The sequence below is a fragment of the Topomyia yanbarensis genome, chromosome 2, assembly GCF_030247195.1.
Source record: "Topomyia yanbarensis strain Yona2022 chromosome 2, ASM3024719v1, whole genome shotgun sequence".
Lineage (NCBI taxonomy): Eukaryota > Metazoa > Arthropoda > Insecta > Diptera > Culicidae > Topomyia > Topomyia yanbarensis.
Genome location: NC_080671.1, coordinates 203,173,948 through 203,198,575, shown reverse-complemented (window position 1 = coordinate 203,198,575; position 24,628 = coordinate 203,173,948). Strand labels below are relative to the sequence as shown.

The 24,628-nt window shown below is 37.5% G+C and overlaps 1 protein-coding gene across 1 annotated transcript in view; it reads left to right on the top strand.

Annotated features, from left to right (window-relative positions):
* LOC131682729 (protein Wnt-5) overlaps nt 1-24,628 on the top strand; it is a 167,296-nt gene that overhangs the window by 123,662 nt on the left and 19,006 nt on the right. Inside the window, exons 4-5 of the mRNA XM_058964426.1 lie at nt 18,716-18,896; nt 23,521-23,770. Of these exons, the coding sequence (XP_058820409.1) occupies nt 18,716-18,896; nt 23,521-23,770 (431 nt within the window). The remainder of the gene's footprint in view (nt 1-18,715; nt 18,897-23,520; nt 23,771-24,628) is intronic.

Sequence of the window (24,628 nt, the reverse complement as noted above, 5' to 3'; positions counted from 1 at the left end):
AATATTATTTCTAAACAGAAAATCAAAAACACTATTGACAGTCTTGCACTACCAAAACATCACGAGCGAAGATCTGCTGGCGACATCAGATCACACTTATCAAATAGTATAGGCACAGAGGTGAGTATTTTCACCTATTTTCTCCTTATTCGACAACATTCCGCCCTATTTTTCGTATAACTTCTAATCGAATCTACATTACCAATATCACACAATAAACTATCAGTATACTAAAATGTCTTTTTTAACTCAACTTTTAAAAGAAATGTATAGAATTCGCTCAAACTTTTAAAAGACTCTCGACGAGTGGGAAAATGTCTATGAATGTATCTGTGTGTATGTAACAGGCAAACTCTCAAGCAAGTTTCCCAGAAATGGCTGAACCGATCTTAATTAAACCAAGCACAACCAATAAACATCTAATGTTACATATTGAACCAAACCTTCTTTGTTATCAGGTCATTTAATTTGTATTAGGTGATCAAATCCGATTCAACTTATTTGAGAAAGTCTGAAGAAAGAAGTGAAAAACCGCGACCGAACTAATAGCTGGAACTGTTTGAAATCTTTATAGCTCAATATCAGCTTTAAAAACTGTAATAACTTTTCGATTATGTACGGTGAAAAACCGGACCGGTGAAGAAAAGTCTTATTTTAGGCAATATAATTACATTTCATGTATATATCAAGCTTTCTAGTTATATTTTGCCATGGTTGTAACTTTTCTAAAGTATGCATACAAATGTAGCGAGTGTAGTGGTCTTAATCATATATCAAAGCTATCAATATACAAGAATCGAAAACAATTTTATATATGGACTTAGATACGTTTTTGCAACGGTTTTTTGAGTGGCAGTGTATTTATTCATAAGGGATCATCCATAAATGACGTAGCATTATGGGGGGGGAGGGGGGAGTTTTGCATTTTGTGATGATGTGTGACGACAGGGGGGTAGGGGGTCATGTCATGCTGCGTAGCTTTTTTAAAGAGGAAAACTAACATCGTTCTTTATTTTTTTTTTTAATTTCGCGGTGACAAGGGGGGGGGGGAGTTACCGTCAAGCTACGTAATTACCAGGGGGGTATTTAGAGGTTTGTGACAAAATGCTACGAGGGGGGAGGGGGGTGTTAAAAATCACTTAAAAATGCTACGTCATTTATGGATGGTCCCTAAATAGGCTTTGTAGTATGTATCTATTAGCAGAATCAAAGTAGGATAGGCTGAGTGAAAATGAATCACGTGAAATCAATGAATTGATCGAACGTAAATAATAAATGTGCTTTCCATCGATTCGCGGAAGAAAAGTATAGATTGCTATCATCCAGGCTACGCATGCAACCGCTAACAAATTAGACATACCTGCCTACACATTCGCCTCAAACATTGAACCCAAGCGAACGGTGTTCAATATTGTTATAAGGTGTACGGACATGTGTGTGAGTACACACAGCTGTTTGATTCGAGCATTGTACAACAGTTGTTGCTCAAATCAACCAGCTGTTTGTACTCACACACATGTCCGTACACGAAAGGAAAATACACACAAAGAAAAATGAGTCAAGGTTGAAGTAGAGCGAAAGAGACAACTAGTACCACGACGCTATGTTAACCATGCTTGCGCATGGAGTTCGACGGTATGAGCGATGTCGTGTACGAATTAATGCGTTCGAGATTGTACATAGAAGTGTGCGTGAAACGAGCACAACACAAAAGAAAACATGGTGTTTGAACGGACAAGTTCAGTCGTGTGTTGAACGGCACTGTGTAGCGTACCTCCGCAGCCAGTGTAACGGACTTTTCACTCAGCTACACTGACTGACAACACGCAGCGCAGTGATCTGCTCCCGATCAACAGGCAACTCAGCTTGACGGGCCAAATTTGTTCTTTAAATAGTTGATGATGACGCCATTCATAGAAGCATTGCGCGCTACGTGCATAAATATGTCGTGCCAGCTGAACTTGCCGAGTTGTTTTTCAACGTCAATTATTGCCGCTGTGCTGTACCAAATAAATAGATTTTTACACGATCTGTGAGGAAATATTCTCAACAATTATGGAACAAGTTATGTAAATCACGTTAAAATGATTTTGTAAAAGCAGCCATTTGCTGTGATTTGATCGGTAGTCTACCGTTCGACAAACATAAATTTTTCAACCGAATGCAATTCAAATTTTCGCTGTTGCTTTCGGTAACAGAAAATAGTCAACAATATTATTTACTTCGTGGAAATCCTGAAAAGGGCTGATATAAACGGAATAAGTAGTTGTTCCACTACCGCTTTACTTTCCGAATAGGTCAATTTGATAACTAGCACAACACAAGCAAATGATTCGACAACAGCATCCGCTACTAACTCGAACGGAACAAACAAATTATTCCGATGCAGCTTCTCAACGGGCGGCACTACTACCATACTCGTGTGTTCTGCTCTGTGTTTCACATACGTCTGACTTTGCGAAAAGCTGTGGCACATATATTTATAGGTGATTCTAGCATTGCTAGGCTACAGAAGATGACGAATTGAGTGGTGCGTGGTGCATATTATATACAAATCATATTCACGAATGTGTTTCACCTATCATCCCCAAAAGCAAAAATTACGATAACGATCCAAGCCCATTTTCTTCCTACTTCGCTATAGTAGCTTTATTATATCAAACAACAGATTCGATTGCTCAACAATGTGGAAGCTTATACAATTTCACACAAGTTTCTCACTCAGTCTACTTTCTACCTCTGCCGCTGTCAGACCTACAATCGAGCCAAGTGAACAACGGGCCTCTCGATCTAGTGTACATTGTCTCGAGAACAAAGGAAGCATCGGATTATTCTTGCTACCATGAGTAAAGTTGACGAAAAAGCTCTACTCCGACCCAACGCCGCGGTCGTTGACTTGAAATTTTGTTCAACGCGCCCGAGTTTTTGTGAAGTGGAATACTGAAGGTAAAAATGCAACTTAGACTCACGGAAGTGTTGTACCTTCAGTATCATCATCTTCGCAGTGGAGTGTTAATATCATTCAATACATTAACGCAAGTTGAGCGTTTCGTTTTGCAGAACAACTTGAAACACGTGGTTGAAAGTGACAACGTTTGAATTAAGATTCCCGTTTATATTGAAAATGATTATATAGATGTAAAGCTATATGACCTATCACCTCGAACCCCTCCTGAGCCAATCGCCAAATGCATGTCGCAATAAGCAGAAGTAGAATCGGTTACACCTGATACTTGGAGAAACTTCTTCCCGGGTACTCCTAAGAAGCAGAAAATGCAGAGGAAGACGCATCTCAACCGATTGCCAACTCATCTACGGCAAACGAACCCAAAACAGAGTTTTCAATACCAATGCCTGAAGCACAAACGGTGGCCAAATTTGTAGCAGCAGTTGCTTAGACCATAATGACAACCACAAAAGAAGCATCCAGCACCTCAAAATCAACTATAAGCAACATCGCCAAGGAAGGTAATAACAATGACGGATTTACAGTGGTCAACAATAAGTGCAAAAAACAGGGAAAAACATCTGATCGCGGACACCAAGCCGGCTTAGACCTGGACGTGAAAAACAAAAAGAATTAAATGAGCCCCAGATGCAGATAGCCAGCAAACCCCGTGAAAAAAAGGTCTCCGCTCGCAATATAAAGTTGCACACACGAGATCCAATATTATAACAATATTTGCTTTGTATTTTTATTTTTACATTTGTAAACATATAAAAGATCCACGGCTCCGTTAAGCTACCGCAATGAGCCATGTCAAATAAACGAATTATAAACAAACAAGTTTCTCATTCACTATGTATCAATATTTTGCTTTTAAAGAACGATTTAATAAATTTTCCAAATTATGTACGGGTCTTTCCACGTCAGATTTACAACCAAAATATTTATTCCCTCCAAATTTTTTTCTTGCATTCTTTAGCTGAAACTAATCGACACACATGTGTTTGTTTTGGCTAAATATAATATTTTTTCAAGTTATTAGTTTTTGAAGTTTAAAAAATTGAACATTTTTCAATCACTGATAACTCGGAAACGATTTGATATATCAAAAAAAATATTAAATAAAAAAGTTGCGTTTTCAAATAAGCTTACCAAAAAAATTACAAAAATATTCTTTTATTATATAACCTATCAAATCTGCATTTATTAGAAACAAATGGAATTTTTGTAAAGTTGGACCAATTTTTTTTTCTTTTGTTTTAAATATCATGTTCAAAATATTGTGTAAAAACTTTACACTAAACGCCTGTTATAATTGAAATATCTCGTAAAATGCTTCGAGTTACATTTTGAAATTTTCACACAATCTTCTCGATATAATTATATATTACTAGCTAATACCCATCGCGCGTTGCTGCGACTTTCAACGAAATAGGAGAAAAACACAATTTGTTCCGAAGCGCCATCTGGCGGACAGATAATCCCCAACCAATAGCACACAAACACGCTCCATAACAAATGCCTACTATGTATAAATTTTGACGGCTATCGGTTAAGCCGTTTGAGAGTCCATAAATCATATACATTCAAACATTGACTTTTATATAGGGGAACCCGGGGCTATTAATACAGTGGGGGTAATTCGGATCCCCTCGATTTCTCCGAAAATAGCAAGACTTTCTAACTATCGTACATATTCGAGGAACCGCTATTCTGAAACATTAATTTTGAGAGCTGAAGTTGATTCTTTGTTCTTTGTAGAAAAAAAGATACAACGTGTTTCGTTGTTTTGCCATTCTGAAAACAAAAATCATAATAATGGAAAACCCGTGATTAAAGCAACAAATAAAAGTGAAAAAATAAAAGGTTAGTGTTTTGGAAAGCTTGAGGCTCCTATTTTATGGAATGATTTTTGTTTGGGTGAAAACAGAGATATTTTCGAGACGCTCACCACTTTTGTGCGATATGAGCGTACGGAGCTATTCGGACCCCCTATTCTGTCAACCACTGTTCAGCGGCTGCGCACACCATTGCACACGCCACAGCAAAGAAAATACATGGGCCGCCAATCGACAGCTGTGACATACCAGATTAAGTTTTTGTAAAGCAATTGATTTTTTTTTTGCTTCTTAAGGAGTGTCTCTGGTAACTACTTCATAGGTAAACATAATTTCATCGTAAAAAAATTAAAGAAAAATGACGGTCTGAATTGCCTCTTAGGGAAGTCCGAATTACCCCTACATTGTAAAGGCTGAAAAATTAGGCTGAAAAAAAAGGTTTGCAAATCGTTGCCTAACGCTGCCATTGAGTGGTGCAAATGAACTTTTTATGGCACCAAAATGTAGCTGAGGTTTCAAACTAACAATTAGGACTTTTGACCGGTGATTTTTTCGCATCTATCCACCTAAAAGGGCGATTTGCTTAAGTAGGTCCCCTATATAGATAGATAAAGATAAAAAAATTTGGCTCAACCTTAAAAAAAATTATGTGCTTCTAGCATTTACATAACACAAACAGATATTACAAAAAAGTTCCGGTGAGATCATGCGAAAACGCAAATTTTATTATTTAATGCTTTTTTCCACATATTATATAATAGTTTCTGAGTTCTCAGTGATTGAAAAATGTTCAATTTTATTAAATTCATAAAATTTAAAAAAAAAATTAAGTTCAAGAACTCATAACTTGAAAAAATATTATATTCAGCCAAAGCAAGAAATTAGTGCCGATAATTTTTAGCTAAAAAAAATGCAAAAAAATGAGGGAACTAAAATTTTAGTTGTAAATCTGACGTGGAATGACGCATTCTGCAAATATTAGAAGCAAATCATTTTTTTAAAGTAGGCCCGAAATCAAATTTTTAGTAACAATTATATAAAGAAGTTTGTGCGAAAATTTCAGAATGGAACTCGAAGTAATTTACGAAATATTTCAGTTATAACGGGCCAATCACTGGGCGTTTAGTGTAAAACTACCTTGTTTTAAGTTTATAATTGTAATATCTCGCATCTCTTTGCTATCCGCTCCCAATTTTTTTAATTTAATTCCTAATATTTAAAGAAAATAATAGGAAAAAAAAATTGGATCAACTCTAAAAAAAAATCGATTTGTTTCTAATAATTTGAGATTTCATAATTGTAAAATTTTTGTAATTTTTTGGAATCTGTTCATTAAATTCCGAGAAACCCACGTGGACAAATGATAGTTAGATTTTCTATGTGACCGTACTCTTCAACTCGGAACATCAGTACTTAGCATGCATGAAATGTAGAGATATAGAAATATAAATTGATACCAATATTATTGTTTTGATATTAAGACCCAGTAAAAAAAGCCTGAGCTTGGTGCAACTTTCGTGTTCGAGCGCAGCGCAAGCTTGAAGCGAATGCCCCAATTTTCACCCTTTGAGCCAACGCGTGATCAAATATGGCAAACACTGCTCTAATCAACGGCTCCACAAGAGAAGGCTGAAAGTAGGAATAGCGTGAAAATGGGTTCCATACCCTATTTTGCAATGCATGTGCATTAGTATGCTAGCCGAACAATGTTTCGATATCGTTGTAATCTGATCTTAATCAAAACTTCTTTACGTCATCAATTGTCAGTCGTTTTCATGTGAACGAAAGTATTTTTAATGTGATATAAGTTATCAAAACTTTATCAAGATTTGTTCTTTATACAAGAGCAAACAAATATACCTAATTAATATATTGACAAACAAACCCACTCTTCCGCGATATAGCATCCTGCTACCACATGAGTACGGTAAAAGTCGAAAATGTGATTAACATAACACGAAGAAGACTCCTTCTTCCACTAATTTGCATAATTGAAAACGATTAATTCAATGCAGCCGTCTACACTGGCTTGGCTCACACAAACTGGGTCTGATCGGTGGTCAAACATGATTATGTGTGAACAAGGAGAAAATGCCACAAGCTACAGAAAAAAATATTACCGCAGCACAATTGACGGCGGCATTCCGACAAAATAGTTCCCTTTGATGTTGCGGTACGATCTCTTTTAGTTTGAATGTGTCATAAATTATGCTTTATTATTGCTCTCCACACTGGGTGCGATGGTATGCCACCTAGAAGGAAGCTCATTATTCAACCATACGTGCAACATATCGTTTCTACAAAAATTAAACCATATTTAACACAACCGATCATGGTGAAAAATGAGCATCAGTCTTTCAAATAGATGGAACAACCTCCTTCTCCATAGATCCTTTGTCCTCACCGCTTTACTTTTCATACGTTTGTATTCGCTTTTACATTTTTACATTTTTGCTTTTTAACGAACCGAAGCTAATTTTTTCGATTCTTTTCAGTTTGTTTCCTTCTTTGTTTCTTGCACATTTTACTTCATGACGTTGCTTTACGTTCGTAAAACGGGAATTATGAATGCGAAGGCTCGGATACTTCATGTGCTAACACTACTAGGTACATCACAGCAAATTGACTGGTTTGAACAATTCTTGGCACAGTAATAATTTTTTGAATTACCTTTTTGTGTGTAAGTTCATCTAATGAAATGCATATTTCAAACAATCCAATCAAGCAAACGAGTAAACAATTCGAAATACCAAAACCAATACCGTACACTGATAATATAACTTCGTAAATATAATGAAATCGATCATGCAATGCACGAATTCATTCGTTGTTTTCTGCAACGAAGTACTTTCGTGCATTGTAACTAGTAGGTTTCGTTCATTTCATGAAAAAGAATAACCGCTTGGTGAACGAAGGCTTTCGTAAATTTTACACGTTTAATGTACACTGCACGAATGTAATCGTTGATAACGACACTAATTTTCGTGAATGAAACGAAATGTTTTGTTTATTTTAATAAACGTTTGTGTATAATACGAACGATTTCATTACTTACACGAATTTATTTCGTTCATCTTAGGAAAGTTTTCGTATTCATTATTTTTGCAATCGATATTTAGGATCGATGTTTGACGACAACAATTTTTTTAACTAACTAAAAGAATCGATCTGACAAAATCGATTTTATTTCAACCTGCTCACCTGTATTGAGGACTAGAAAGATTGTGATGTGATGAAATGGACGCTTGATGAACACAAGTTTTAATAAATTTTACTTATCTAGTGTACATGGCACGAATGAAACGAAATGATTTGTTTGCTTCAATAAATGTTTGCGTATATTACGAACGACTTCGTTGGTCGCACGAATTCATTTCGTTTATTTTAGAAAAGTTTTCGTATTTGTTAGCCTCTTATTGTTTTCAGTCGATCTTTTGGGATCGATGTTTGACAACTTCGATTTTTTTTTAATTTAAAAAAATCGATGTGGCCAAATCGATTTTACTGTGGTGTGAAGAAATGGCCGCTTGATGAACGAAAGTTTTCGTAAATTTTACTTATTTAGTGTACATTGCACGAATGTTGTCGTTGAAAACGACATTATTTTTCGTGAATGAAACGAAATGTTTTGCTTATTTTAATAAACATTTGTGTATATTGCGAACAATCTCGTTGGTCGCACGAATTCATTTTGTTCATCTAAGAGAAGTTTTCGTAATCATCCTTCATCGTTCATCTCTCGTCATTCTCGATTAGTTAAATTTTGTGAGGAGTAAAGTGCATAACGTTAAAAGTTAATTAAGCAGTTAATTTCTCCGGGTAAAATAGTGGTCCTGTAACTAGAATCTTCATCTAACCGATAGCAGCGCAAGAAACCATACAGCATGGCTCTTAAAGCAATCACCGATGAAGCTCACTTCCAAACCGAACTAGCCACAGCAGGAGGAAAATTGGGCGTTGTGGATTTTACCGCAGCTTGGCGTGGACCGTGCCGAAACATATCGCATTTGTTCGATCAGCTTCCGGCGAAATATCCAAAGGCTGTGTTTCTCAAGGTGGACGTCGACAGGTGTACCGAAACGGCTCCGTCCCAGGGCATGTCGACCATGCCCTGTTTGTTTGAGCCGCCGGGAGAAAGATGGTTAGAAGGCCGTGGATAGGTGCGGTGACGAATATGTTTGATCGTATATTTAAAAGGTTAATGATAGTGATGCGCGTTAACTTGTTATTTTTATAAATTGATCAATAAAATAATGAGCAGGAAAAAATGGCATATTATTTTGATATTGCTCCGGCAGAGGAAAACTCAATCTTATTCATACAAAACCAACGAGCAGTTCGCGATGGCTCAGCTGAATCCATACAGCTCCGGATTCTGGATCAACTGGAAACGAAAGAGGTTCAGGAAATCTTCCTGAAACCGGCGGGCACGGATACGGCTACTAAATAGTCAGACTGAGACCGTCGTGATGAATTGTTGACGTATTCTACCTCTATTGAAGCTTTTTTGACGTTGCCGGTTTGACGAATAGTATTCGTAAATATTACAAAGATGTTCGTATATAGCAGCGAACAATTCGTTTGCCGAATGAAGCTGTTTCGTAATAAGCCAACGAAAGTCGTTTCGTGGTATTCACGAATAATTCGTAATAAAAAATAAAAATGTTTCAATAGAACTACGAACGATTCATCATATGTACGAAAAAATTCGTATATTTTATGAAAATTGTCTGTACGAAACAAATTCCTGGCGATTTACGAATATATTCTATCAGTGTATATCGTCGCTGTTTGCGCTATCGCCATTTTGGGGTAAACTGAGTTAGATATACCACATCACTTGTCTAAAAAATCTCTACAAAATCGCGTTTTAAGAATTTTGACGTTCTGCTTGGTTAATGAGATATAGCGAGAAAAGTGCTGAGAAACTTTTATTTTTTTGCTTCAAATGACTGTGTCAGGGGCAGGGTTGTTAATACGATACATTTTTCACGATAATTTATCGACGTTACTCGTTAACGATAATGTATCGTCATCGAAAACTCCGTTAACGATAATGTGGGGTGGGCGTAGCGTATTGGTAAATCGATTGCCTAGTACGCAGCGCACTTGGGTTCGAGTCCCGACCCCGCACATAGGGTTAGAAATTTTTCATAAGAGATATTTCTAACCCGAAGAGGCGAATGACCTTAAGGTTAAAACCTCTATAATCGAAATAAAAAAAAAAAAGTTAACGATAATGTATCGTCAATAATTTTGGACATTTCAATACGCAGAAGGGTCCGACGATGTGCCAAAATTGAATTTTTCAACTTTTCGAGTAAGTTTGTGCACAGAAGAGTCCCAGGTGCACAGTGTTTCCAAGCGGCAAAAAGGTGACCAAAATTGTTTTGACCATGAAAAAAACAAATTTTGAGCTATTGTGTAATTAGCAATTTATAGCACGCAAAATTGTAGTGTATTGAAAAAACTTCTAAAGCACTATTATTAGGCCATTCACAAATCACACTACACATTTTAGTGGTGTGGTGATTAACAGATTTTATTATAGTTTTAATTTAAACTAGAAGATCTCGGATTTTTAAAAAGAGAATATACATACATATTTCCAATGTTTGATTACCTTTTCTAGTTAGGAAGCTTTTAGCCCCCTCTTTCTTCTCTGCACTATGTAACAAGATGCTTCATTCTTCCTTCTTTTACCCTTAAATATGTAGTGTAATTTATGAACGGCCTCATAATAGAGTTTTAGTCGTTTTTTGAATACAGTGAAGACCCGTTTTTATCAGCCCATCGGCACATATTTTTTCTGGTTCTGAAGAGACGAAGTCGAAACGCAAACACCTGGACTAACATATTTTTTCTTTCTTTTTAATAAATCGGAGCGGTTAAAATATTCTTCTTTAGTCCCTCGACAAAGCCTCTTAACCCGTTCTGATCATTTAGTAAAAATTTCCCTTAAGGAGGTCTTACAGTGCAGTATTATTATTTTTGTATATTTTGCATCTCTAAGATAAGAAAAATATGCTAAAGAAGGAATTTACTCGAATTTGACTTGAACGTAGGTTAGAGCCCACCAAACGATTTTGATAGTGTTTGTTTTACAGATTCGTATTGGTATTCGTCTGCGGAAATTTGCGGCTTCCATACCAAAATATTGCTTTTTGGCACTAAAACATTCGATAACTTCTAAGTTGTAAGAGATACAAATAAACTTACATTACAAAAATTCTGTATTTTCTTATGCTGAACAAAATCTTGGAACATTTTGAAATTCTACAAAATTACCAGGAAAAGTATTTTTTAAAAGCAATTTTCAGGGGTATATCAAAGAAATCTCCACAAATGTAATTTAAAATCGACAGATAGACACATAGTCTCTTCAGCGAAGTTAATACTTAAGATATTCTCAACAACTTTGCCAAAGAAAGTTTTTTTTATTTTCATAAATGACCAAACAAAAACTTGCTGCTCAGCTTTAGAGGGATTAATCACCCAACTAATACTATTCAAATGCAAAAAAATATAAATAAACTTTGCTGAAGACACTATAGCTAAAAAATGTTTTTCGTGGTTCAAAGAATTTCTTTCACCTTTTTGCCACTTTGGAAACACTGTGCACTGGTGGATCCTCCTGTAAATTGAAAATGTCCAAAACTATCGATTTTCAACCGCCAACAACCTGCCCTTCAATATAAAAAGTTCGCGAAAAGTTGAAAAAATTCTATTTTGACGCACCGACGGTACATTGAAAATGCCCAAAACTATTGATTTTCACTTACCAATAACTTCTTCAATATAATAAACTTTCGCCAAAAATTGAAAAAATCTATTTTGACACATCGTCGAACCCACTGTGTATTGAAAATGTCCAAAACTATTGATTGTCAACTGCCAATAACTTTCCTTTCAATATAAAACTCTCCCGAAAAGTTGACAAAAAATTCCATTTTGACACATCGTCGGACCCCCCTGTGCATATAAAATGTCCAAAACTATTGATTTTCAACCGCCAACAACATGTCCTCCAATAGTTGTTTATTTCAAAACAATTGAAAGTTAACCGCATCAACTTCAACTCCAATAAACGGGAAAGTAACGCAAAATGTATCGCGATAACCACCGATGAATTATCGACGATGACGATAAATCCGACGATAAATTATCGTTAACGGAGTTTCCAATGACGTTGACGGGTGGTTAACGTTATCGACGATGACGATTAATTATCGATTAACAACCCTGGTCGGGGGATTGGCTCAAGTTATCTTGATGTATAAGATGTTGTTATATGTAAAACTATTTGACAAACACAATGGCATAATCATTTTCAAAACAAAAATACACGAATTATAAGAAAAATGAAGTTTAAATTTTAAACTGGAAATATAGCATATTTGGTAATACTGTAACCAAAAATCACTATTTTTCTAGATTCCCTGACTCATTTCCTTCAAAATGCATCTCACCGCTTGTTTATAGACGAAATGAAGCCGCTATACAAATTTTGTCATCAATACACACCTATGACACGTGTAAGTGCGACTTTTGTTTACATTTATAGTAATACCTCGCAACATAGTCAACCGATCTTCGTAATATTGAGCTTGAGCTTGTGTAGTCAACCGATCTTCGTAATATTTGAGAGAATAATACAGAATAGATAGAAGCATTAATTGTCTTCTTTGAATTGTTTATACCATTTATAAGTTTCAAGATAATCAATCTCAAACTTTAAAAATCGTTTTTATCGACATGTACTAAATGGCTCTTTTCATAATATAGCACAACAGCGACGATATGTATTTCGAATCTATCCACTGAAACAAAATGCATGACTAGCTCACTCTAGTAAATAATCATGAGGAAACTATGTCATATTGGTCCAAATGCTCACTCATTACATTCACAGATTGATTATCGCTATAAAATCTTTTTGCATACGCTTAAAACCGTTCTAGTATGTTAACTTGGTCAGTGTTTGTGTTGTTTGTGTACTGGCTCAGGTAGTTGGGTCCAGACTAAAACAAACGTATCAAGCTGAGATAACTACCTCATGCATAACCGTAACACAGTTGCTGTCTCTACTTTGATGTATTTCAGTAAGGTGTGCATCTTGGCTAGCTTGCTGTCTTTTGGTATGATGTACGTCTTGGATCCTTAGCTTCCTGCCCAGTAACTCCTAGCCCTGGCCTCCCCGTGGCGTCGACTGGGATACGAGTAACCTTAGTGAAGATCGGGTAACCAACCCGGTGGGAACTTTGGTCGTATGCTGACAGGGAAGGGGGGGTTACCCTTCTTCGGAAGGTGTAAACCTGTCCTGGTGTCCAGGTGGGACCTTAAGCAGTCCTGGCACGATGGCCCACCGGCGAGACAGGTGGTTGGCGTAGGCCCTATAAGCCGCCCCTTAAAAAACCCACATAACGAACAATACAGAAGAGAATACGACCCAGAACAATCGGCAACGACCCAGGCGACGAATAAAGGATCACGATTGGAAACTCGGAACATGGAACTGCAGATCGCTCGGCTTCGCAGGATGTGACAGGATAATCTACGACGAGCTACACCCCCGCAACTTCGATATCGTGGCGCTGCAGGAACTTTGCTGGACGGGACAGAAGGTGTGGAAAAGCGGGCATCGAGCGGCTACCTTCTACCAGAGCTGTGGTACAACCAACGAGCTGGGAACCGGCTTCATAGTGCTGGGCAAGATGCGCCAACGTGTGATCGGGTGGCAGCCGATCAACGCAAGGATGTGCAAGTTGAGGATCAAAGGCCGTTTCTTTAACTACAGCATCATCAACGTGCACTGCCCACACGAAGGGAAACCCGACGACGAGAAAGAAGCGTTCTACATGCAGCTGGAGCAGACATACGACGGTTGCCCTCTGCGAGACGTGAAAATTGTCATCGGCGACATGAACGCACAGGTAGGAAGGGAGGTAATGTACAGACCGGTGATCGGGCCTCACAGCCTGCATTCCGTATCAAATGACAACGGCCAACGATGTGTGAACTTCGCAGCCTCCCGTGGTATGGTAATCCGAAGCACCTTCTTCCCTCGCAAAGATATCCACAAAGTCACCTGGAGATCACCGGACCAAGTAACAAAAAATCAAACCGACCACGTTCTAATCGACGGTAGATTCTTCTCGGACATCACAAACGTCCACCACCTGGTTGCAGTATGTTTGCGCTCAAAACTTTCGACAGTGCATAGCTCTCGTCGAAGCCGAACGCCGCGGCTAAACATCGAGCGGCTACAAGATGGCAGAGTGGCTCAAGAATACGCACAGCAGTTGGAAGTGGCACTACCAACGGAAGAGCAGCTAGGCGCAGTTGCCCTTGAAGATGGCTGGAGAGATATCCGATCCGCCATAGGTAGCACCGCAGCCACTGCACTAGGTACGGTGGGCCCGGACCGAAGAAGCGACTGGTACGACGGCGAATGCGAGCAGTTAGTCGAAGAGAAGAATGCAGCATGGGCGAGAATGCTGCAACACCGCACGAGGGCGAACGAGGCGCGATATAAACAGGCACGGAACAGGCAGAAATCGGTTTTCCGGACCAAAAAGCGCCAGCAGGAAGACCGAGATCGCGAAGCGATGGAGCAGCTGTACCGCGCTAAAGGCACACGGAAATTCTACGAGAAGTTGAACCGCTCGCGCAGGGGCCACGTACCACAGGCCGACATGTGCAGAGATACAAACGGGAATCTTCTCACGGACCAGTGTGAGGTGAACCAGAGGTGGCGGCAGCACTACGAAGAACACCTGAACGGCGATGCAGCAGATGACGAGGATGGTACGGTAACGCATCTGGTAGCACGCGCGGAAGACATTACACTACCGGCTCCGGATCTCCAAGAAATCCAGGAGGAGATTAGCCGGCTCAAAAATAATAAAGCCGCTGGGGTTGACCAAATACCAAGCGGGCTACTAAAACACGGTGGCGAGCCACTGGCTAAAGCGCTGCATTGGGTGATTACCAAGATTTGAGAGGAGGAGATTTTACCGGAGGAGTGGATGAAAGGTGTCGTGTGTCCTATCTACAAAAATGGCGACAAGCTGGATTGCTGTAATTACCGAGCAATCACCCTGCTGAACGCCGCCTACAAGGCACTCTCCCAAATACTATGCCGTCGACTATCACCAATTGCAAGAGAGCTCGTGGGGCAGTACCAGGCGGGTTTCATGAGCGAACGATCTACCACGGACCAGGTGTTCGCTCTTCGTCAAGTACTGCAGAAATGTCGCGAGTACAATGTGCCCACACATCATTTGTTCATCGACTTCAAAGCCGCATACGACACTATCGATCGAGATCAGCTATGGCAGATTATGCACGAGTACGGATTCCCGGACAAACTGACGCGATTAGTGAAGGCGACGATGGATCGGGTGATGTGCGTAGTACGTGTCTCAGGGACGCTCTCGAGTCCCTTCGAATCACGCAGAGGGTTACGGCAAGGTGATGGTCTCTCGTGTCTGTTATTCAACATCGCGCTGGAAGGAGTAATAAGAAGAGCAGGGATCGACACGAGTGGTACGATTTTCACAAAGTCCGTTCAGCTACTTGGCTTCGCCGATGACGTTGATATTATTGCACGAAACTTTGAGAAGATGGAGGAAGCCTACATCAGACTGAAAAGAGAAGCCAAGCGCGTCGGACTTGCCATCAACACGTCGAAGACAAAGTACATGATAGGAAGAGGTTCACGAGAAGAGAATGAGAACCGCCCGCTTCGAGTTTGCATCGGTGGTGACGAAATCGAGGTGGTTGAAGAGTTCGTGTACTTGGGCTCACTGGTGACCGCCGACAATGATACCAGCAGAGAGATTCGTAGACGCATCGTGGCAGGAAATCGTGCTTACTTTGGCCTCCGCAAGACACTCCGGTCGAACAGAGTTCGCCGTCGTACGAAGTTGACCATCTACAAGACGCTGATTAGACCGGTAGTTCTCTACGGGCACGAGACCTGGACCATGCTCGTGGAGGACCAACGCGCACTTGGTGTCTTCGAACAGAAAGTGCTGCGTACCATCTACGGTGGAGTGCAGATGGAAGACGGCACATGGAGACGGCGAATGAACCATGAGTTGCATAAGCTGTTGGGGGAGCCGCCCATCTGTCATACCGCGAAAATCGGACGACTACGGTGGGCCGGGCACGTAGCCAGTATGTCGGACAATAGCCCGGTGAAAACGGTTCTCAATTGCAATCCGACCGGTACAAGAAGACGTGGCGCGCAGCGAGCACGATGGATCGACCAGGTGGAAGACGATTTGCGGACCCTTCGCAGACTGCGTGGCTGTCGACGCGCGGCCATGGACCGAGTGGAATGGAGGAATCTTTTGTATACGGCACAGGCCACTTCGGCCTTAATCTGTTAATAAATAAATAAAACGTCTTGGATCAAAATCAACAAGAGTTTTCAATAATTATTATTTGAGAATCTCGAATGTTGTTACATTTTTTGAAAATGTTTTTACATTTTTTTTATTTTCCTGTTGAACACAACTAATTAAGAAAACAAGAATTGGTGTTGTTGTTGCGGCGGAAACATTGTAAAAACTTAATATTAAATTGGAAAGTAACCTCGCTTCTCAAGAAGTAGTTCCCAATATCATCAGCTCAGTGTTTAATTTTCAAAAAGCGAATTGGGAAAGGTAAAACGCTTATATCGAGAATTGTTTTAATTATAATCATGATTTACCAAACAAAAGTTTCATTACAAATTTGGAATGATTCAACAGCTGATGCTAAAGATTTATCAGTTGGGGACCGCGGGGCTAGTTGGCGATTGGGGTAAGTTGACGGAATCCCCTTTTCTCCGTTTGTAATATACATAAAGCGCTGTCTCTCATTGTGAACCTCAAGTAATGTGGAACACATTATCCAATGTGTTTTTGTTGCAAAACATTTTGTTTAGTGGAAGCTGTGGGCGATATTGTATTTTTGAGCATACTTTGTAAATTTTCATAATTTTAAACATTTTGTATTATTTAAGGTGGTTTTCAATCTATTCCTCGAATGATTATATTTTTCGATAGTTCGTGAAAAGAGCTTTCAGTATCCGTATAGATACTACACCTATCTATACACAAAAGTAATTTTTTAATTTTTTTTTCATAAAGTATTACTTTGGAATTCACTCCAAAGTAAGAGAAACTTTTTATTGTTTCTCTCGTCAATGCAGGTGACAATTATTTCGGATAATCGTCTGAATAACTTCGAAAATTTGCTTTTGAATATGGAATATGCGTCGAAGTTAAAATGACGGGGTATTGAGGCTGAAATATAGTAAAAAGTGTCGAATAATATACAGTCGTGATTCGCTGGTTGGGCCACACCTCTGTCCAACCAACGAATTTGATTCGTTAGTTGGACCGACTGACAGGTGTCAAAAACTCTCCAAAGGAGACGTTAGTAGTGTGATTGCATCTATTCACATTTCTAATAATTGTCTGTGTTTTTAGTTGGACAATAGTCCAACTAGCGGAGGTTCAACTAAAAAGCGGTCCAGTTAAAAAGTGTCCAACCAGCGAATCACGACTGTACAGTTTTATTGAAAAGACAATCGCCACATTTCATAAGGACCACTGCTGTAATCGGATTTCCATTTGATTGCTTATTTTCTTACATTCCGCCAACTTACCCCATGCATACCGCCAACTTACCCCGGGGCTGTGGTAAGTTGGCGGCTTTTCCAAGCTACATATTTTTGTCTCTAGAAATGAAGACAACGTATCAATCATTTTCATAAAATTCAAAGATGTTGCCAACAGTCTGCCCTTTCATGTAACGTGTTCTATTTTGCAAGATCTACCAAAATCAAAGCGGTAAAAAATGAAAACTGAAAACACCTCCAACTAGCCCTGGTCTCCCCTAGCAATCAAATTTAATATTACCGATTATTAACGATAAGCTTCATCTGCTGATTTGCTTGAAGCATGTTCGAATTTGTCAATATCGGTATTCTCGTGATCCTGCTATGAAATTAATTTATCTATCAGGTTCTACAAAAAAATCAATATAAGTACGGTAGTCGACATTTCTACAAGTGCATGTTCATTTTGTTTAATGTAAAACTTGCCATTGCATAAAAGTTTAACATTTTTGTTTGAAAGTTTATTTGCTTTATGTATATACGATATTGCGTAATTGAATTGATATTGGGTACATTTCCGTCTTGATGTGAAAGGATTTCATTCATTTGTCGGTCAACTCCTATAAGTGCATCTGATTATCTATTCACTCAAATCACAAAAAAACTATCATTTTCTCATGTTACAGCTGTAAATATGTGCGTGAAGATCATAGAAAGTATAGTACAAACTGGTTTTTGCAATTCCAAAGAAAACATCTTAGATCAACATTACTGAACGTTCTGAATCTTTTGTCAGAATAGATGAGCTGAAAACTAAATTCAATATTTCTCCGAAAATGGAACCAATAATAAAACTAATCAGTGATAACCAATAAAACGACAATCTGTGTTAATTTCTCACCCAATGAACGTATAAATTACCATCGCTTAGGCAACCGACATCCGCACACAATTTTCTCATTGGCATATTAATTAGGATACATATTATAGAATTTTTATTACAATAGTTCGAAATAAAGTATACAATATATAAAGAAGAATCTACTCGAACGAAAAAGCAGCTAAACAGTGAAAATTACTAATAGATGAACGATGGATGGATGAAAACGATAATATGCACTTTATAATATAATAGCTTGGACCTAATTTCATAATAATAATTTCGATTTCAGCTATTGCTCTGCTTTCAGATATTACAGAAAACCTGAACATTCGAAATAAATACCACCAATTTACGAACAACAGATTATCTCGTTAAACTGTCAAAAATATCACAAAGTATGTTTTATTAAATCTGGAAATATTTTATGTTTGCAGGTTCCCCAGAGATGGCTTTTGTTCATGCGTTAGCAGCAGCTGCAGCTGCCAGCTTTATTGCTCGCGCTTGTCGAGATGGACAGTTGGCATCATGCGGATGCTCCCGGAGTTCCCGCCCGTCGCAGCTACACGAAGACTGGACCTGGGGAGGATGCGGTGATGATATGGAATTTGGCTACAAGTAAGAAGATAGGCCGCTCGGCCCTAGAAAAAAACATCTGAACTTGTTATAATTTATGTCGACAATTGTCAGCAGCATTGTAGTATAAGCATAACAAATCCATGTTTCACTCGACCAGTAATCATGCATACTTGTTGTATGCTAGTGCTATACGAGAGACGCAATAATTCCACATGCTAGATGACACTTCACGTCGAAAACACTTATGGTTTTTATGATATGCTCATATAATGCTATCATAGAGCAGAAATTTGTGTGCGAATAATGCTTCGCTAGAAGGATACGCAGTATTTGTTTGTCGCTCCCTAACTGCCAGTGTCATGCAACCAAATTTTCGATTCATTCCACGTTCCCTACATACTTATCTACATCGTATGTATAATCCTGCGTTGACTGGCGCATAAACCGACCATACAAACAAAAGCGCCAAACATGGCACAGTGCTCTTTTCAAAATGCGGGAATTAGGATCATCGGTGTCACATTTGTTGAAGTGTGTTGATCTAACCGCCGATGCCTTTTCTTTGTCCGTTAGAAAAGGGAAAATCTTTGCGACAACATAGCTACGCTGCAGAACGAATGAAAAGCTTTAGCGCAGTCAAGTGCAACCTCGCCAAAAAATAAATACCCGCTCACCCCATCACGTTCATCGGATCGTTTTCGTTTACACAAGTGTAATTCCAAGAGCAAACTTTCCCAGACGGGGGTACATAAATTACGGTTAAAGCTGTTTTTAATATCGGGAAAATATGACTTTTTCGAAACATGTACTAAGATATCCGTTCTACTACATTAATTCAGCATTATGCTTCACGTGTTTGCGATTTAACCTAATACTGAACTTGTGTAGTTCAAAGCTAGATAAAATTATCAGGTGGTGCTCATAATGAAAAAAAACACAGAAGGCACGAAAAAATGGCAAAGCTAAATACTACATACTGCCGGCCAGTAAGAATTAGGATGGGGCGCGAAAAACGACAAAAGACGTAACAACATTAGTATAACCTTATATCTCTGTTCATATCAAATTAGCACTGGGCATTACAATCTTGATTTCCCACAACGCTCTAGAATGCGATATAATTGGATAACATGTGTTAATTGTAACGAAGGAATTTTATTTGTTGTATCTATCACTTTCCGCACCTGTTCGCCAGACAGGGGTGATTGATTTTGTTTGACAAAGAACTACACTACATTCATGTCTTAAAAAGTTGTGCTTTATGAGGGGTTATACGCAATCATAATTTAAAGCAAATAATAGTAAATATATTGAAGTATATACATAGAAAAGTTTATCTAAATTACACAAAAAAATGGGGACAACTTCTCATCGATATTCCAAAAATAAGTTTTTGAAGATTTCTATTATTTAATAGATAACTTTTTATATTAACAAAATCTTTTTGATTTTTATCTTCTGGACGGTTCAGTTCAGAGATATCGTACACACCGCAGGACAGCTTTTTCTAGGGAGCTCTCGGATATCGCAAGTTTTATGTACTTGTCACGCATCCCGCTTGCAAAAACCAAGGTTCCTTGAATAAGTGGATAGCCTAGTCTGGTGTAAAGTGCTCAAACCGAAAGTTATTTTGTTTTACGATTTTGAAGGCAAGGCAACAATTGATCTTTTCTGTAATATCAAGATCTATTTATACATTGAGTGCGAAAAATATGTTCAGTCACGCAGAACCACACATACGAGCGTTCCAAGAGTAGACGTACGACCATTTTCACGTCGAGGAGCGCCGCGGCGAACACTTATCGGGTTATCTTGATAAAATTGTTTGGTACAAGAAATTCAATAACTTTTTTGAAGTTGAGACTTTAAACCAAAAAAAAAATGGAAAAAAGTTCGAGTTTCAGAAAAGAGCTTCATGAAAACCGAAAAATCCCATATTTTACAGGAAAACTCGTTCTTTTTCTTCAAAATAATATGAAGAAAAAAATTTTGTTCGGTTTTCTGTGGTTCATCGACAGGCTACACATGTTGTGCATTCTCATAAAAAAAATCAAGTCAATTTGTTGAATAGTTTTTGAGGGGTAAAGGGTGTCCCACATCAAATTGCATCTTGGAAAAAATGCTGTAGAAAATAACTTATTGAGTATTTTCTCTTGAAAAATTGAGTATAGTGTAGGTGGTTTATAGTGTACTAGCTTATACCCGTCGCGCGTTGCTGCGACTTTTAACGAAATAGGAGTAGAACACAATTTGTTCCGAAGCGCCAGCTGGCGGGCGGAAGGTCCCCAACCAATAGCACACAAACACGCTCCGTAACAAATTCCTACTATGTATAAATTTTTTCGGCAATCAGTTAAACCGTTTGGGAGTTCAGGTTAAGAACCTCTCGAGGGATGATTGACTGTCATATTTGGAGAAAAAATCGTTCTCCGCATACCTTCATATCTCAACCGTTACTAAGTTATTGAATTTTTTGTGTTAAAAACTTAGTTGTGTTAAAATAGCTCTAACTCAAAAAATATACTTTGTATTTCAAATCTTTTAGATCCATTGGATAGGTGAGAAAATTTTCCATTGAAAAATGTCCTCAAATATTTCAGCTAATAAGGTTAAGTAACCTTTTCACAGTAATTTATTTAAAATTTAACAATTGTGATCGATTTTTCGTTCATTTCGCAAAAATCTTAATAGTTAACATCACCATTTTAATAATTCGAATTTTTAGTCTTAAAGAGCTGCATAATTTGTTCATTGACATGATACACTTATCTTTTCTTGTTTTCGTGTGTTTGGGTTATTGAACTTGGATATTTTTTCTCATATTCACTTATACTAGCTCTTATTGAAAAAGTATGGCACTTATTGTACCTTTTCTTATTTTTATTCGAAAGCCAGGAAAATCTTGCATAGAAAAAGGTATAAATACATTTCAGTTAAGTGAATTTAGTATTCTTTTAGAAGTTAATTAGTATTTTCGTTATTTTCTTAAAATAGTAAATAAGAAACAGCACCATTATTATCATGAAATTAATGCATCTCAGCAAGTTCTAGAATTCTTTCGTTGGCTCCATTCAATCTCTTTCAGTTTCGAAGCAAAATCATTTTTATCACCTCGTTTCATATGCAAAAACAACGATTTCAAATCCACTACATTTTTGAGGAGGTTTGCAGCGAAATGAAAAGTGGTAGGGATAAAGTGTCAAATAACAAGTTGTAGAGAATATCAAGGGGCACCAAATGAATAATAGTGATGATAAATTTAGTTGATTAATAATTATAATAATTACAAAACTCTCCAAAAAAACGCTAATTTTGAGTTATTTTTAGTAAAAAGTCATTCAGTACACTCAACTAAAAAATATATGTACATACATCGAAAGGAAATTTTCTCAACTTTCCAATGAATCCCTGGTGAGAACGATGTAAAGCACATTTTTTAGATTAAAGTTTTTTAAGCACTTGCAGGTCGATTACAACGGTAATAACGATGTAAAGCATATTTTTTAGATTAAAGTCTTTTAAGCACTTGCAGGTCGATTACAGGAAAAAATTAGAAGTGAAATTACAAGGATGCGAGAAGAGATAGGAATATCATGTAGAAGAACAATTTATAAATCGTCCTCAAAGCAATATTTTGGATAATAGATATTGCTATAATCATAATTCATTATTTTGAGAAAATTAACAAAACATCAAAAACACCAACTTTGAAATACTTTACATCTAAAAGGTAAATAAAACTAATTAACTGACATATATGAGAACACCATTTAATAGAAAATTTTCTCACCTTTCCAATGGAACTAAAAGATTTAAAATACGAGGTGTACTTTTCCAGTCAGAAGTATTTTAAAATAAATAAGTTATTTACACAAAAAGTTCAATAACTGTGTAACAGTTGAGATTTGATGGTATGTGTAGAACGATTTTTCTCTCCAAATATGACAGTCAATCGCCCTTCGAGAGATTCTTAATCATGAACCAAACACCCTGTTTTTATATATATATATATATATATATATATATATATATATATATATATATATATATATATATATATATATATATATATATATATATATATATATATATATATATATATATATATATATATATATATATATATATATATATATATATATATATATATATATATATATATATATATATATATATATATATATATATATATATAGATAGATAGATAGATTGTTCACACTGTATTTTAATCGCAGTCAGTTTTTCGAAAATTGTGGCTGATAGATTGAAATCTTCGTGTGTTATAGCAAATACGCGCGAGGAATGCATAACTGTTTAAAACAAAAGAAGTTCAGCGTGGCTACCGAGATTGCTGGAGACTATTCTAGAGGTTCAATACTAACAATTAAGCGAATAAAAAAGACGACGATTTTTTTACCCACTACACAAGACGCCCGGGAAGTTGGGGAACCGAGATTATGTATCATATCACCGACAAAAAGTATCATAATCACGATTAAGAAAACTAAATGATGTACCTTAAAAAAACGAGACAGAAGCTATTGCATTGGATTCAAACCAACGATGGTGCAATCCTGTTTGAACCCCGTGATGTAGAGTTCTTATTGTTTTCTCTTCCAATTAAAGAATTAAATTTTTTTTACAATGTTCTCGTACTTTTCAGGTTTTCGCAAACATTCATAGACATTAAAGAAAAAGAAAGGAAACGTGGCACCAGAGGTTTGGTTTCCATACCCGCAAAATATCCGAAAATTGTTGAACGTTTACTGGGGACATTAAACGATACGAGTGAAAATATTCTGAACGGAACAGACACGTTGTTTCGACCCGAGGACTTGCAGAAACTTCAAGATAAAATTGCCAAAGAAATTTCCAGCTCCAATCTAGACCCAAAAGAAATGAACGAACTGCAGGTAAGTTTGCATGAGATTTCTAACTCAACATAAATCAAATATGCAGTAAGAAAAGAAATCACCTATTTCATCAGTTCGATACATTTTCTTCCCACGGACATGTATCCACCTATGTTTAGATGGCAACTATTTATGTAAAACTATTCATGTTAGTTATATTTCACATTCTGCAATAAGCTGAACGTTAGCCTGGCCATTTTTGCAACATCACTCGCGCTCGAAGAGCGCTGGGCTGAAAAAGTTTCCATTTAACTTAAAACCAGTGCCAATACACTACAGTCCAGGCTTTTGAAGCTTTTTAAACCTTACTATAAAAAACATACATACATACATACATACACATAAAAACACACACACACACACCTAGAAAAAATGGTGTAAATTTACGTCTCCTGACCCCGACATATACGAGCACCAAAATTGACTTACTTTTACGTTTGATTTTAATTTTGCATGACGTTGAATTTCGTAAATCACGTAATTTTACTCCACATATAGCGTTTGTTCTGAATGGCAGTAAGTGTAATTTTATGTCATTGCGCATGTAAAGTGTATATTTCATGTAAAATTAAACGGAGCACGGTTATATTTCGTCATTTCGTGAATTACGGTTTGTTAAATTGTGTCATGCTTGCAATTACGTCAACGATAAAATTCATATTTTATTGGTGTGCAGCCATTTTCCGATCCCGACGAACTGAGTCAAACGGTATATGAGACTCGGCCGTCCGGGCCTCGGTTAGAAAATCGGTTTTTAGATCAATTTTATAACCTTTCTATATTAGAAAGGCAAAAATGTAAAATTTCCACTAATACAACAAAAACAGAATTGATTGTGTTTCCGCATAAGCCGAGAGG